Source organism: Petromyzon marinus, chromosome 24 (genome assembly GCF_048934315.1).
Source record: "Petromyzon marinus isolate PM22_M1 ecotype Great Lakes invasive population chromosome 24, UKy_Petmar_22M1.pri1.0, whole genome shotgun sequence".
NCBI classification, from domain to species: Eukaryota; Metazoa; Chordata; class Hyperoartia; order Petromyzontiformes; family Petromyzontidae; genus Petromyzon; species Petromyzon marinus.
In genome coordinates this window covers 15,835,551-15,849,825 of record NC_133690.1, presented here as the reverse complement: position 1 = coordinate 15,849,825, position 14,275 = coordinate 15,835,551, and the positions used below count along the sequence as shown (strand labels likewise).

Below are 14,275 nucleotides of genomic sequence, written 5' to 3'. Positions count from 1 at the left end.
AGGTAAAGCCCACCGAGCGATGTATAGCTCTTTTTGTCAGAAGCGACCCGGCTATCACACAGTTGACATCTATCGTCATGTGGGGGGACACATGCACAGCGGCCAAACATTCTAAGCGCGCGTTCATTCTAAAAGCGGAGGGGGAAAACCGGAGCCAACCGCGCTAATCCGAGGTACAGCGGTGTGGGGAAGGACCACAAACTAAACACAAACAAAACGTGATCTGCGTGCGCGTAACTCGGTGACGTTCGCCGACAGTGCCCCCCCCCCTTCTGCACGTCTCACGACGTCGTTCTTGTCTCCTAGACGTCATCTACTGAACGCCACGGGGAGACAAGAGCACAGCAGGAGCTTTTTACAAGTCCGCCGAAGGGGGCTTCGCCCTTCGGCGGTTCCCAAGGAGGCGATGACCGTTTCGCGAAACAGGAAAAGAAAAATACGAAAAGCATCGCCGAACGCCCCCCCCCCTAACCTCTCCCCCCGAAACTAAACGGAGTTCGCTCCAAGCCAGGAGTTCGCTCCAAGCGAGGAGTTTGCTCCAAGCGAGGAGTTCGCTCCAGGCGAGGAGTTCGCTCAAAGCGAGGAGTTCGCTCCAAGCGAGGAGTTCGCTCCAGGCGAGGAGTTCGCTCCAGGCGAGGAGTTTGCTCCAAGCGAGGAGTTCGCTCCAGGCGAGGAGTTCGCTCCAGGCGAGGAGTTTGCTCCAAGCGAGGAGTTCGCTCCAGGCGAGGAGTTCGCTCCAGGCGAGGAGTTCGCTCCAAGCCAGGAGTTCGCTCCAAGCCAGGAGTTCGCTCCAAGCGAGGAGTTCGCTCCAGGCGAGGAGTTCGCTCCAAGCCAGGAGTTCGCCCCAAGCGAGGAGTTCGCTCCAAGCGAGGAGTTCGCTCCAAGCGAGAAGTTCGCTCCAGGCGAGGAGTTCGCTCCAAGCGAGGAGTTCGCTCAAAGCGAGGAGTTCGCTCCAGGCGAGGAGTTCGCTCAGTCGTCGTCTCCGTCGTCGACAAACGAAACGATCGGCAAAACAACCAAAAAAATGTACGCGAGGATGAAGATTGACAGCAGAAGATTGTACTGTTATATAAGCGCCCTGCTTACACAAGTCGTGCATATGAATACGGGTCACCCTGTAACGGTGAAGAAGTTGTCATAGGCACGGGAATGCAGACGGGTCGAATGAAACCCGGCCAACTGGAACACGAGCTGCAGTGGTGGTCGGATTCTGGACACACAAAAGAAGGCGCCGGTAATGGGGAGGTTGGTTGACCGCCTCATAGACCAGTGGTGGTGGGGGGGGGGGGGGGTGGCAGGACACCCCTCTTCATTCTGTCCACTCAGTGTAGAACTCCACGAGTGGGACGAGACTATACGAGCGCAGACCTCGAGGGTCCCAACTGCTGCAGGATCTAGCAGGAGGAAGGAAGAGATGGAGGTGTGGTGCCAGGCAGGCAGCGAGATGCTCAAACAAACACGCAAAGAGGAGGTAGGGGAACGTACCTCCCACTATGGCCTTCGTCGCCACAGAAGCGCGGATTTCAGCTCTCCTCTTCGTCTCTGCATCGTGTGAGCTGCCCTCGCTGGTGGCGGGGGGCACCATCATGGCAGCAGACGCAAACGGGGCGGCAATAAACAACGCGCAGGCCCTGGAGGTGTCCGAGTGACGCCACACGCGATGGACTACAACGCACGGGCGCGGGGGAGACGCGGCACCACCCCCCCGGTGGAACCACGCGGCCGGGCCGCCACTTCGGAGCGCGCGACCAACAAGAGCCTCGTCGCGAGCGGAAAGCACCACCACCACCACGTGTCGCAACCGCATCACCACCAACAACACGGGGTCCAACCTCAACACCACCAGTATCGTCATCGCATGGTCCAGCCTCAACACCTCCAGTGGTTCCAACCTCAACACCATCACCACGGAGTTGAACCTCAACACCACCATGACATGTTCCAGCCTAAACACCTCCATGTGTTTGGAGCCTCAACGCCATCACCACCACCACCACGTGTTCTTTGCTCCCAAGGCACCTCGATGTTTAGCCGGCGAATTTCTGTTGGATCTGGCCGCTGGGTGCCAGCATTGTACATGGCGGTTGGCAATGGGGAGAGGCGGGCTGCCTTCACCGACTGGCTGACGGTAGCCAGGGCCACGGGAGAGGATTCTTCTAAACTATAAACTCAAACTGTTTTTATTTAACCAGGTGAGGCCCACTGAGCTATGTAGATAGTTTCGTGGAAGTGACCTGGCCACGAATGATCGTCAAATGAAGTGGCCTATGGCATGTAAATATATAGCAGTAGCGAAATACTCCGAACGCGTGTCGTTGCTAAATGTGGAGGGAAAAACCGGAGGACCCGGAGTAAAATCCACGCGACCACGGGGGGAGAGAGAGAGAGAAACACAGGTCCTCCTGCACACCAGGCGACGGAGTTAACATCTCGACCGAGGGTGGAGCTGGCGTGATCTTCATCCCCGAACTCGTGAGCACGCAGTGCTTCGGCGGAGCGCTTATTCCACTTGTTTAATACATAAATTAAGAGTCCCCTGGAATTCAAGAGAGAGAGAAAAACACTTTTCACCCGTTTTCTCATTACGAAGGAGGGATAAACCGGAACTGGAAACTGTTGAGTTGTAAAGCAACACGTGAGGATATATTTTTTGTACATGTGTATATATAAACAAGGACAAAGATCCACCCCCTCCTATAGCCTTGACAGACTGTCGGGGCAAGTGCTGTTAGCGAGCACCAATGAAGGCTGGCACGGTCCACGAGGGAGTGGGTGGCCAAACACCACGCCCGGCCGCCTTTGTCTCCCCTCAGTGGCGATGTTTACACACCACACCAGGTACTCATTTCGGGCTGAGTCGACCTAGGCGAGGCCCAGGACCGGTTCAGATAATCATCACTGGCGTTGGCCGCGAGTGGGAATCGAACTGGGGTCCACCGGGTTTGTAGTCCAGCGCTTCTAACCGCGACACGAGAACTACACACACACACAGCGCGTTGAGATGTTTGATGTTGGGAAAATTAAAAGCACGTGCCGCTCACGACTGTGCCTTAGGCAGACGCCAGAGGGAACGCAGAGGTGACACTGGCCGCGTGTGAAAGCTGAACCCACGCGACCTCGCGAAACCCAGTGAAGAAACACAGTGAAAAAACACAGTGAAGAAACACAGTGAAGAAACACAGTGAAGAAACACAGTGAAGAAACACAGTGAAAAAAACACAGTGAAGAAACACAGTGAAAATAACACAGTGAAAAAAACTCAGTGAAGAAACACAGTGAAAATAACACAGTGATGAAACACAGTGAAGAAACACAGTGAAGAAACAGTAAAGAAACACAGTGAAGAAACACAGTGAAGAAACAGTGAAAAAACACAGTGAAAAAAACACAGTGAAAAAAACACAGTGAAGAAACACAGTGAAGAAACACATTGCTTGTACTACATTGGACTCTACGCTCCCTCGCCATCGACAGCCGACAAGGAGCGGCGCACGGTGAAGACGAGACGCGCGAGCCGCACGCCATGGTGAGAAGAACCTCATCCAGCAATGGATTGACAATAGGGCTGTAAACGAGCTTACACACAATTACAATTGCTAAACGATGGGGGGGGGGGGGCTCTTCCCTTCGACAAGTTGGCACAACAGCGGCCGTGCCAACTTTCACAACCCGGCCATAAAATTCTCACCTTGAAGATTCCGGTGCGAGTCGCGCCGGTGTTGTTTGGGTGTTGGGGGTTGGACTGGTACCGGTGTTTGGTTGTTGGGGGTTGGACTGGTACCGGTGTTTGGGCGTTCGAGGTTGGAGTCACACCGGTGTTTGGGTGTTGGGAGTTGGAGTCACACCGGTGTTTGGGTGTTGGGGGTTGGAGTCACACCGGTGTTTGGGTGTTGGGGGTTGGAGTCACACCGGTGTTTGGGTATTGGGGTTTGGAGTCACACCGGTGTTTGGGTGTTGGGGGTTGGAGTCACACCGCTGTTTGGATGTTCGAGGTTGGAGTCACACCGGTGTTTGGGTGTTCGAGGTTGGAGTCACACCGGTGTTTGGGTGTTCGAGGTTGGAGGCGGCAATGTTTGCGGCACTGCTGCAAGGAGCAGGGGAGGTGAAGCCGCACGAGCGAACACTTGCTACGTCTGTTGTGTCTCAACTCGCCAAAGCTTCGTCTGCTATCGTCAAAGCCTACGATTATTATTATTTGTATTAAACTGTTAAAGCCACTGTAGGTTAGTCAGCAAGGCGGCCCGGTGGCTCAGAGGCCAGAGGGCCATGCATTTCAGCGCTAAGATCGTGGGTTTCGAATCCGGCTTTCAGCCGCCCCGTGCGATTTAATCTGTTTATTAAGTCCGGCGAGTTGACGGTCTCGGCCCGCTCACTACTGAGTCCGCACACACACACACACAATAAAACCACGTGAATTTACTTTTTCTTTCCACTTAACTTGGCAAAAATATTCCAGCTCTGAGAATGAAAATAAATAAATCAATTTCACAGCCATGTGATGAACATTTCTCTACAGCAGGGTTGCAAGTGCAGCACCCCTAGTGTGGAGATGTGGTCACTTGAAGGGATCTCATAAAGAGGTCTGTCATATCTCTCCTTCCACGTGCTGTTAGCTAGAACAGGGGGGTGATACACTGCTCACTGCGATATTCACGAATCAACACTTCATCTCGTGACATGATGTCGATAGCACAAACGGTACAAGGAATGAGATGGGGGAGCCCCCTGTTCAGTTTCCCACCTCTTCCTAGCCTGGAGCGAGGACCGCTGGGATCTGTGGGCCCTGGTGCAGTTGCACCGCCTACACACTCGGTAGCTACGCCACCGCTTAGCAGACCAAACGCCCAAGAGCTCGGATGCTCTGCCACAAAGTCCTGAGTCTCTGCCAGCGTGGGTACCTTCATAGTTCACAGTGCATCTGGTATGGAAGTGCGTGAGTGCTTGAGTGAGTGCGTGAATGAGTCCGTGCGTGCGTGAGTGAGTCCATGCGTGCGTGAGTGAGTGAGTCCGCGCGTGCGTGAGTGCGTGCGTGAGTGAATGAGTGAGTCCGTGCGTGCGTGAGTGAGTCCATGCGTGCGTGAGTCCGTGCGTGTGTGAGTGAGTCCGTGCGTGCGTGCGTGTGTGAGTGAGTGAGTCCATGCGTGCGTGCGTGCGTGCATCCGTGAGTGCGTGCGTGCGTGAGTGAGTGCGTGCATGCGTGGGTGAGTGCGTGAATGAGTCCATGCGTGTGTGAGTGAATGAGTGAGTGAGTCCGTGCTTGCTTGAGTTCGTCCGTGAGTGAGTGAGTCTGTGCGTGCGTGAGCGAGTCCATGCGTGCGTGAGTGGGTGAATGAGTCCGTGCGTGTGTGAGTGAGTCCATGCGTGCGTGAGTGCGTGCATGAGTGAGTGCGTGAGTGAGTGAGTGAGTCCGTGCGTGCGTGAGTGAGTGAGTCCGTGCGTGTGTGAGTGAGTCCATGCGTGCATGCGTGAGTGCGTGCATGAGTGAGTGCGTGAGTGAGTGAGTGAGTCCGTGCGTGCGTGAGTGAGTGAGTCCGTGCGTGTGTGAGTCCGTGCGTGTGTGAGTGAGTCCATGCGTGCGTGAGTGCGTGCGTGCATGCGTGAGTGCGTCCGTGAGTGAGTGCGTGAGTGAGTGCAAGACGAATGGCTTGGGCACCCGAGGGGACACAAGTGGGGCTCGCTTCGCCGGCGTCACCTGCCGCTCGGCGCACCGCTGCGTCTTTGTCGGACTCCCTTAAGGAGCGTGTCCGAGGCCTCTTCACAGACAGCGCCGTTGTCACACGCGACAGCGGAGAGCTACGGCGGGCGTTGCTGTCGAGTGTACAGGCGGTGCAACTGCACCGGGGGAGTAGGGGGGGTCAACACGGGCTGGAGGGTTACGAAGAGAGGAGATGGGGAGAGGGTGGCATTCTTTACACCGGGGACCCATGCCAACCACGTGGCAGAACCATGACAAAGCCCCATGTGGTTTCGAGAGGGGGGAAGGGGCACCAGTTGGCATTTTGAAACCCCAGGCGTGTTGTGCATTGTACGACGCCGCGTGCCTGCGTGCACAGAGTCACGTGCAGCGAGGGTCGTGGTTCGCTCCTCAAGTTGGCCACACTGCTCAAAGGAACAAATGCATTCACATTGCACACGCATTCATACCTGCGCACGTACAATGCGACACACGTGCGTACGCGCATACATGCAAGCATACTGTTACTGTAATCATACATACATACGTGTATTCGTGCATTGACCTAAAGTGTAATGGAAATGTACGTACATTTCTCAATGTGACTGCAGCCAATTTATATGATCCTATTACTAGTCGCATGATGAACGTACGAATGAGGTGAACGCCGTGACCCGGTGGCAGGTGGTTAACGCGCAGCGCAACGAACCCGGCGGGCCGAGTTCGATTCCTGGCCGTGGCCAACTTTAGTTGGCGGTCGATTCTGAACCGGTCCTGGGTGCCACCTCCCCCCAGAACGATGGCTAAATAATAATCATAACTCGCAATGGAATTTAAGGATAAGTCGACCTACTGGACGTCAAGTACACGTTCAGATATGTGTCACTTTTTATTGGTCGTGCAAATCAAGCTCGGGTCGCTGGGTTCGTAACACACTGCGCTAACCACTACACTACAGCTCCCCATATAAAGAAACACACACCTGCACAGTCAAACCTCACCGAAAGTGCCAATGACTCAATGACTCGCAGGGACGTGAGTCACGCATATAGCAAGCACCCCGAAGTGTCACCGTACCACATGGAGGAGGACAAAGACAAAGATCCCCCGTATAGCCTTAACAGACTGTTGGGGCAAGTGCTGTCAGCGAGCACCTATGAAGGCCGGCACTGTGGCACACGAGGAGGTGGGTGGCCAGCACCACGCCCCACTGCCTTTGTCTCCCCAGTGGCAATGTTTTTACACACCGCACCAGGTACTCATTTGAGGCTGAGTCGACCTAGGGGAGGCCCAAGACCGGTTTCAGACAATGGTCACCGGTGATGGCCGGGAGCAGGAATCCAACTCGGGTCACCGGGTTTGTAGCGCCACGCGCGAACCGCTACACCTACCGCTGCCCATCAGCGCCACACCAAATGGGAATTCAGGTGCTCAGCCTCGTGTCTACAACATGACCCAAGTTGACAGTTCGGCTTATAAATCGAGCAGTTGTCGTTTTGAACGCAAGCGATAGTGGCATTTGTCATTTTCGTGTCATTGAAATTTCCGTAGATAATTGTATAGTGACGGCCGCTCTGTGTATGAATGTATTTATTGCCATTGTAAGCTATTGATTTGTGCTGGACCAACCAACCAGACAGACTAATGGGCATGATCATGATGGATGTGTTTCCTTTGGAGAATTTTTTTGTAAGTAGAGAAATTATTTTGAAAAAAAAACATTTTTGTAATTTAAAGAAAATAACAACTAAGTTTGATTCTTCGCCACGGCTAACGTCAGTGGGCGAGGGGTGTCCGAACTGGGCGCTCGTCCTTCGACCTGCGCGGAGCGCACGTGGAGAAGTGTGCTCAAGAAACCCCCACGACCAACATGCCGTGGAAGAGGCCTTCAACCAGCAGTGGCTTGAAAAAAAAGGGCTGTAAATTATTCCTATTGATACCAATATCATAGCAAAGCATGATGGTTAGGTTCATATTCACATTATTATTACGACTGTTTACCTCGCTAAAAGCCTTACTGAACTTACTGAATCTCATGACTATTTTTCAGGAGGATCCTGCCAAGTGTTCACAGTAACGGGGGGGAGGGGGGGGGTGTAGAGGGGCAATGATTGTTGTGTATATTGTATATCTCAGCTCAGTAATTCGCCGTGTAATTTTCTTCGCAAAATAAAAATTTGACTAACTTGTGACCAAAATTTTGATTTAAAGCTTTCGTGACTGCAGGGATTCATATTCTTGGTTCTTTCGGTAAAGTCACGTAGAAGAGAAACAATAAAATAATACAAATATAAAACAATAAAATTATCACGACGTTTCGACTGCAACACAAGCAATCATCATCAGGTGTGAAAACCACAGCAAGAAAATAAAAAACGCCACTTTTTTCCAATTTTCTTGCTGTGGTTTTCACACCTGATGATGATTACTTGTGTTGCAGTCGAGACGTCGTGATAATTTTATTGTTTTATATATTTTATTATTTTATTGTTTCCCTTCTACGTGACTTCACCGAAAGAACCAAGAATATAACTTGTGACCGTGATGACACCGCCCGCACACAATTCGCCGACGCTTGCGAATGGCGTCGCGGGATCATTGACGTCGTCCAGATTGCAAAGCGGACGTCACGTAGCATCGCGCTACCGTGGTTATTGCACCGCCCCCCCCCTCCTGCACGGGCCCGCAGTGATAACCAGGACGGCCGCTGGATTAGAACCGCGAACCCCTGCAACGAGCCGCAAACGCGGATCCGCCCCCCCTCCCTTCCCCGCCAATCAATGCCCTACATCACCGCACTATCCGGACTATGAGACGCTCCGGAAAGTCGCATCCCAAACGTGTGCCTGATGTTAATAAAGTGATGTCAAATCCGGGTGACACACACACAGACACGCGCGTGCGCACCTACCGTATTATAAGATGTAACCCCTCTCGCCCCCCCCCCCCCCCCGTAACCTTTCCTTTAAGATACGGGGCGGGGGGCGTGGAGCGGTGTGCAGTGCGTCATGACCCAGGGAATACGGTAAATGTAACCCGCTAGAGATTATTTGAAGCGTGTCGGTCACGTTCCAACTCTTTAACAGACGTGCCTTACTTTGTAAGATGGTCCAGATGTCTTGTGACCCCCTCCCCATTTAAGTCTCTAAAACGTAATATCCTTGCATACCAATGGGTGTGAAAACAGAAAACAATTAGCAAAGGCAGGAAAAATGTTAAGGGTCAATTATTTGGGGGGGGGGGGGGGGAGCACAAGACATCTAGAACACGCTGTACACTGCGCCCAGTCAAATCTGTCCAGCGCTGCGGAAGTGCCGCTGTTGTGATTTCACATTCACATGGCACCGCGAAAGGGGACTACAATTTCTGCGTTCACGATTCGCACAGCACACAACGAACGGCGCGCGACCGTGTTTAGGAAGAGCCGCAACTCCGCGCTCTCCATGTGCATTACGTGAAAACCACCAGCAACTTCGCGAACAAGAAGTGCATTTGCGTGCCCTCTCTCGTCTCGGGTCACCCTCAGAGTTGAGCGCGTGTGACCAACTGGACGGGCGGCAGCGATTCGCAGATAGAAAACCAGTGGACGGCTGCCTTCGAGCGGTTTCCGTCCAACAACATGTGGACTACTCTCCATCTTTTTCCATCTGTATTGCTCAGGGTAACGCGTTTCCCTCTCTAGCGCGTGCGTTTTTCTCCGGGTGCTCCAGTTTAACTCCCCCCGCCCCCTCCTCACGTGAATAAACGATCATTATTAATTGGCGGAATTAATCTTTAATACACACACACACGCGCCTTCGAGTTTTGCGGTTTTTAGTATGCACTCATCAGCACAGTGTGAGTCACTGCTGCACAAATACTAGATTACACCGAGCGTTCATCGTTTACAGTCGGCTGCAGGCTTAATAAAGTCCTAAATAACGGGGGGGGGGGGGGGGATTGACTTAGATAGCACAAATGTGTCGTTAAACTCGCCACCACCCGACACACATTTACGCGATCTCACCCAAAACAAAAAAAACCGTTATTATGAATATTGGTCGCGACAGCCCACGTGCAAAACAAGAATAAATTCGTCTAGAGAGAGCAAACAGCCTTCCTGTCTGCCACGTCTGCTGCCAAGCAGGGGCGGCTCTGTCAGGGTGTGGGAGGGGGCGGATTTGGGCAGCACCGTGCGAGCCACGTGGGGTAGCAGCAGCAGCAGGCGGTCAGCCGCAGGCCCTCTCCTCCTCCCACACGAGGGAGGTCAACTTGGCCCACCGACTTCCACGAACGGACGACTCCTCCACTCCTCCCCCCCCCCCCCATTGGGAGCGGACAGCCCGATACATAAATCAGCAGCTCGGTCAATAAGTGAAGAAAAATAACGCTTACGTGTGAGATTATGTAACGCATTTCAGCATGCGTTTGTTTTCGAAAATGATTAACTCGAGGTATGGAAACCGACAGGTGTCTGTCCGGGGGCCAAAAAAACCACCACGCGTTTGCCAATTTGCAGTTGGTTCTATTTTGCTAACAGAATCAGAATGTTGATTTATCCTGCAGGAATCCGATGAGCTATGAAGCTCTTTTTTATATCACACATGTCCAGTGCGGGCGGGTCAGAAAGTTACAACAACAAACAATCCTACAACAACAAACAATCCTTGGATAAATTCGGCCAATGTTCAAGCGGGTGATTTTTTGCGAAAAGCAACACGACTTTATACTCTTTGGTTCTATTCGGTAAAGTCACGTAGGTAAAAAATAAAGCAACAAAAATCACGACGTTTCGGCCACAACACAAGTAGCCTTCATCAGGTGAAGGGACTGGACTGTCCAGAGGACAGCGTTGGAGTGAAGACAGTGAAGACAGGTATCGGAGAAAACTTCACCAAGGTTCTCCGCAAACCCACGGGTTTTTATCAGAGATTTGTCCACGAGGCAATTTAGATTTACAAACACAGACACAATTTCAACCGAGAGGATGGTTTCAAATTAAGCAATCATTCGAAAGATGTTCTAAATCATACCAAACATTAAGCTATTTTTCAATTGTGCAGTATATTTATTAAAGTAGTGGTATCCCAAACGTTCACAACAGCTTATTTCCCTTCACACCAACATTATGTAAACTCCCCCCCCCCCCCCCGTGCCAGTCCAGTACATCATTTCATGCTACATCATTTTATGATAATTCCTTTGTCAAGGCGTTTTTGTTTCCTCCCCCACACATTAAAGGACGCGACCTGGGCTTGGCTGTTTTCACTCCAACGCTGTCCTCCGGACAGTCCGGTCCCTTCACCTGATGAAGGCCACTTGTGTTGTGGCCGAAACGTCGTGATTTTTGTTGCTTTATTTTTTACCTACGTGACTTTACCGAATAGAACCAATGAGTATGGATCCTTGCAGTCACGAAAGCTTCAGATCTAGAACACGACTTTATGCTAACGTATAATTCATATTGGGTCATCTTTAGTTCAGTCGGAGAGTTGCGAACATGCCAATTCCACGAAATCAGGCAGCAGCTGCATCTACTTTTATAATTTGGCAAGGCGGCCCACGAAAGCGAACAGCTCTTACCCGCAGGCATGCAACACACACGTCGAGCCCATTTTGTCAGTCCACTGCTGGATGAAGGCCTCCTCCACTCCGTGTCAGTCGAGGGCAGTTGTTTTGACCATATTTCACTACGCTGGCCAGCGTTGGTTTGTGAAAGTAGGGAGCATACAAATGTACTGTACAACAATTGGACTGTGTTGCCCTGCCCTCTGCTGCCCACCACATAGCTCTGTACACACACAGTTCTGGGCTGTGCGATACGCTCATGAAAACAAAGACTTTAAATTTACTCCCAGGTGCACCAACGTAGCAATGTAGGCAATTGGCATTCGACTTTAAAAATGCTAATTGTAATCGTGTTTGAATACAGGGGTAAGTAATGAGTAGGGGTGGAAGGACCCCCCGCCCCCCCCCCCCCCACCTGCCCAATCGTCTACATTTTAAATTATTAGATAAATGTATCCGTCTTGAAAACTCACGCCCATTAACTGGCCTTTACCCCCTCTAGTTCTCGCCGTTTACCCTGCAGGTTCAGTTCATTTTCTGCATGTTCTGTTCATTTCCTGCAGGTTCTGCTCATTCCCTGCAGGTTCAGTTCATTGCCTGCAGGTTTTGTTCATTTCCTGCAGGTTCTGCTCATTCCCTGCAGGTTCAGTTCATTGCCTGCAGGTTCTGTCCATTTCCTGCAGGTTCTGCTCATTCCCTGCAGGTTCTGTTCATTCCCTGAAGGTTCTGTTCATTTCCTGCAGGTTCTGTTCATTTCCTGCAGGTTCTGTTCATTTCCTGCAGGTTCTGCTCATTCCCTGCAGGTTCTGTTCATTTCCTGGCTTTCCATACACGGGGCGCATTGGTGGGATCTACGGATGAAATGGGCCAATTTACAAATGTAAATGATAATTATCATGAAATCAGATCAAGTGGCTCGCTGTGGCCACCCCCAACTCCCTCCACTCTCCCCGTCGCCCGCGGTTCCTCTCCCCCCGTGTAGCAGCGTCACTGCCTTCGCGTCGCCTCTTCCTCCAGATCCTCACCTTTCATGACGCTTCGCTCCCGTTTCTCCCCTCCTTTTCCATCCTTTTGCTCGTAGTTCCCATTCTTTCCTCAATTCCGTTTTCCGTTCCCTTTAAATGTTTAATGCATTCTATATATCCACCATTGTATGACCTTTGGCATGGGTGTGCCACGGATAACAAGTTGCGAGTCCGAAAAAATACCGTACAAAAGTGAATTGTACCGTTATTCAACACCGTTTTCAACCGCGATGATGTTCGTGTTGTTGTTCACGATTCGGTGAATGGCAGCGCCTCTCGTGGCGGCCTGGGTGAGATGCCCTCACATCCATCACGCACGCGATTCCTCGCACGTACCGGGAGCTCAAGAATCGATGTCGATGGAGCAATCCGTAAAAATATCGTGCTACTTCCTCCTGGTACGAGTTTCAGATCAGTGGTGCGAGCTGTGAAGGACGATAATGGAAAGTGCCTTGCCACGCAGACTATTCGTTATATCCCCTGGACATTCGAGAATATGCCATGCTATGGCTCACCAGGATTAAACGGCACAGCAACATACGGACTAATACAATCCGTCTCATCTGTACGGGATAGAGCGTTGTCCCCTCGCACGCATAGGTTTTCTCTGGCTGCTCCGGTTTCCTTAATTTAAATAAATATATAATTCCGGGACCCTCGTGAAAAAAATATCCCTTTCATTCAGTGTGGATCCCTCCAGTCTAAATAAAGATTCTAAATATTATCCTTTTCTGGGCAAATAAGTAAACATTATTGTTATTGATATGAGATGTCGCCTCTGCATCTGGTGCTGAAAAGGAATATGGAATTTTACATACCGACAAGAGAAAGAAAAATCATGCCTATAATGTATTGTTATTTTTGCGACTGGGTGTGGGGTTGATTAATCCAGTTTTAGCCGAACGAGCTGTACAATTACGGCAACGGGGGAATCCGAAAAATTCCGTTGGCGTTCGGGCACGTGTTACGAGACCGATGTGCCGCTACTCGTAATTACGACGCCAAATCGGGTTCGCGATGTCCTTCAGTCAGATGCCGACAACACGTGGGGGAACGAGTGCGGTCGATGTTGTTACCTAACGTAGCCCATAAAGGGGACCGTGTTTAAATATACGCCATGGCATTTGAACCATGGAGATGCTGCGTCTCTTTTTCCTCATCCATGAAGCGCCATGACCAAAGTCACCGCCCTCTGCACCCGATCTTGTCGGATGTTGCGAGCCATGCCGAGTGGCGCCTGGTAACTGCTCGGATGGGTAATCACCTCGAGGGCTTTCTGGGTGGCCAGATGGCAGTGTTGAAATTTGCACCCCCCCCCCACCGCCCCTCCTCGTATGCGTGGTGGGGTTTCTCTGGTCTCCCTGTTTTTTCCTGCCACGTGAAGCCAAACACTAGTGAATGGAATTGCCCAAACATCACATTGAAGGACCCCCCCCCCCCCCCTGCTGAAAGCGTCTCAAGACTAAAGTGAAGCTTCGTGGATTTGATTCCTGGCCGCGGATCTTGTCAGTGACGAGTGATATCTGAAATCACCCCCCCCCACCCCTCCCTCATTCACCAACCTGCATTGACCAACAAGGTGAAGTATGGTCAACCAAACCCACACGAGGGCCTTTACCCAGCAGTGGTTGGACAAATAATCTGCACATTTTCCCGATATCTTTGGAGTACATTCTGTTCTTCTATAACGCTGTAGGAGTAGTTGTATTCTTGAAGAACAACAGCGCGTTATTGGAAAACTGGCGTTATAATAGATAATATATGATAAAGCACAGTCCGCTACAACACGTGAGATGTGTACGCAGGCCGACCAAAGACTGATGCGCGTGGGTAGTATCTAGGATCATCCAGCAGCATTCCGCTGCCCGGTGTGATGTTACGACCGCTTATTCCTACTCGCGCTGCAAAGTAGTTCTGTTCCTTCGATCGCGTTCCATCCAATTCGCATCCGGGTTATAGAACATGTATTCCGATAATCCATTCATCGCGTTATATCCAATTCGCGTTATGAAAACAGCACGCGTTCCAG

At 51.4% G+C, this 14,275-nt stretch overlaps 1 protein-coding gene across 1 annotated transcript in view; it reads left to right on the top strand.

The window, feature by feature from the left end:
- PTPRO (protein tyrosine phosphatase receptor type O) overlaps positions 1–4,396 on the top strand; it is a 45,387-nt gene extending 40,991 nt beyond the window's left edge. The window contains exon 14 of the mRNA XM_032960081.2: positions 307–4,396. Coding sequence (XP_032815972.2) covers positions 307–320 — 14 coding nt within the window. The 3' untranslated portion in view covers positions 321–4,396. The remainder of the gene's footprint in view (positions 1–306) is intronic.
- The last annotated feature ends 9,879 nt before the right edge of the window (positions 4,397–14,275 follow it).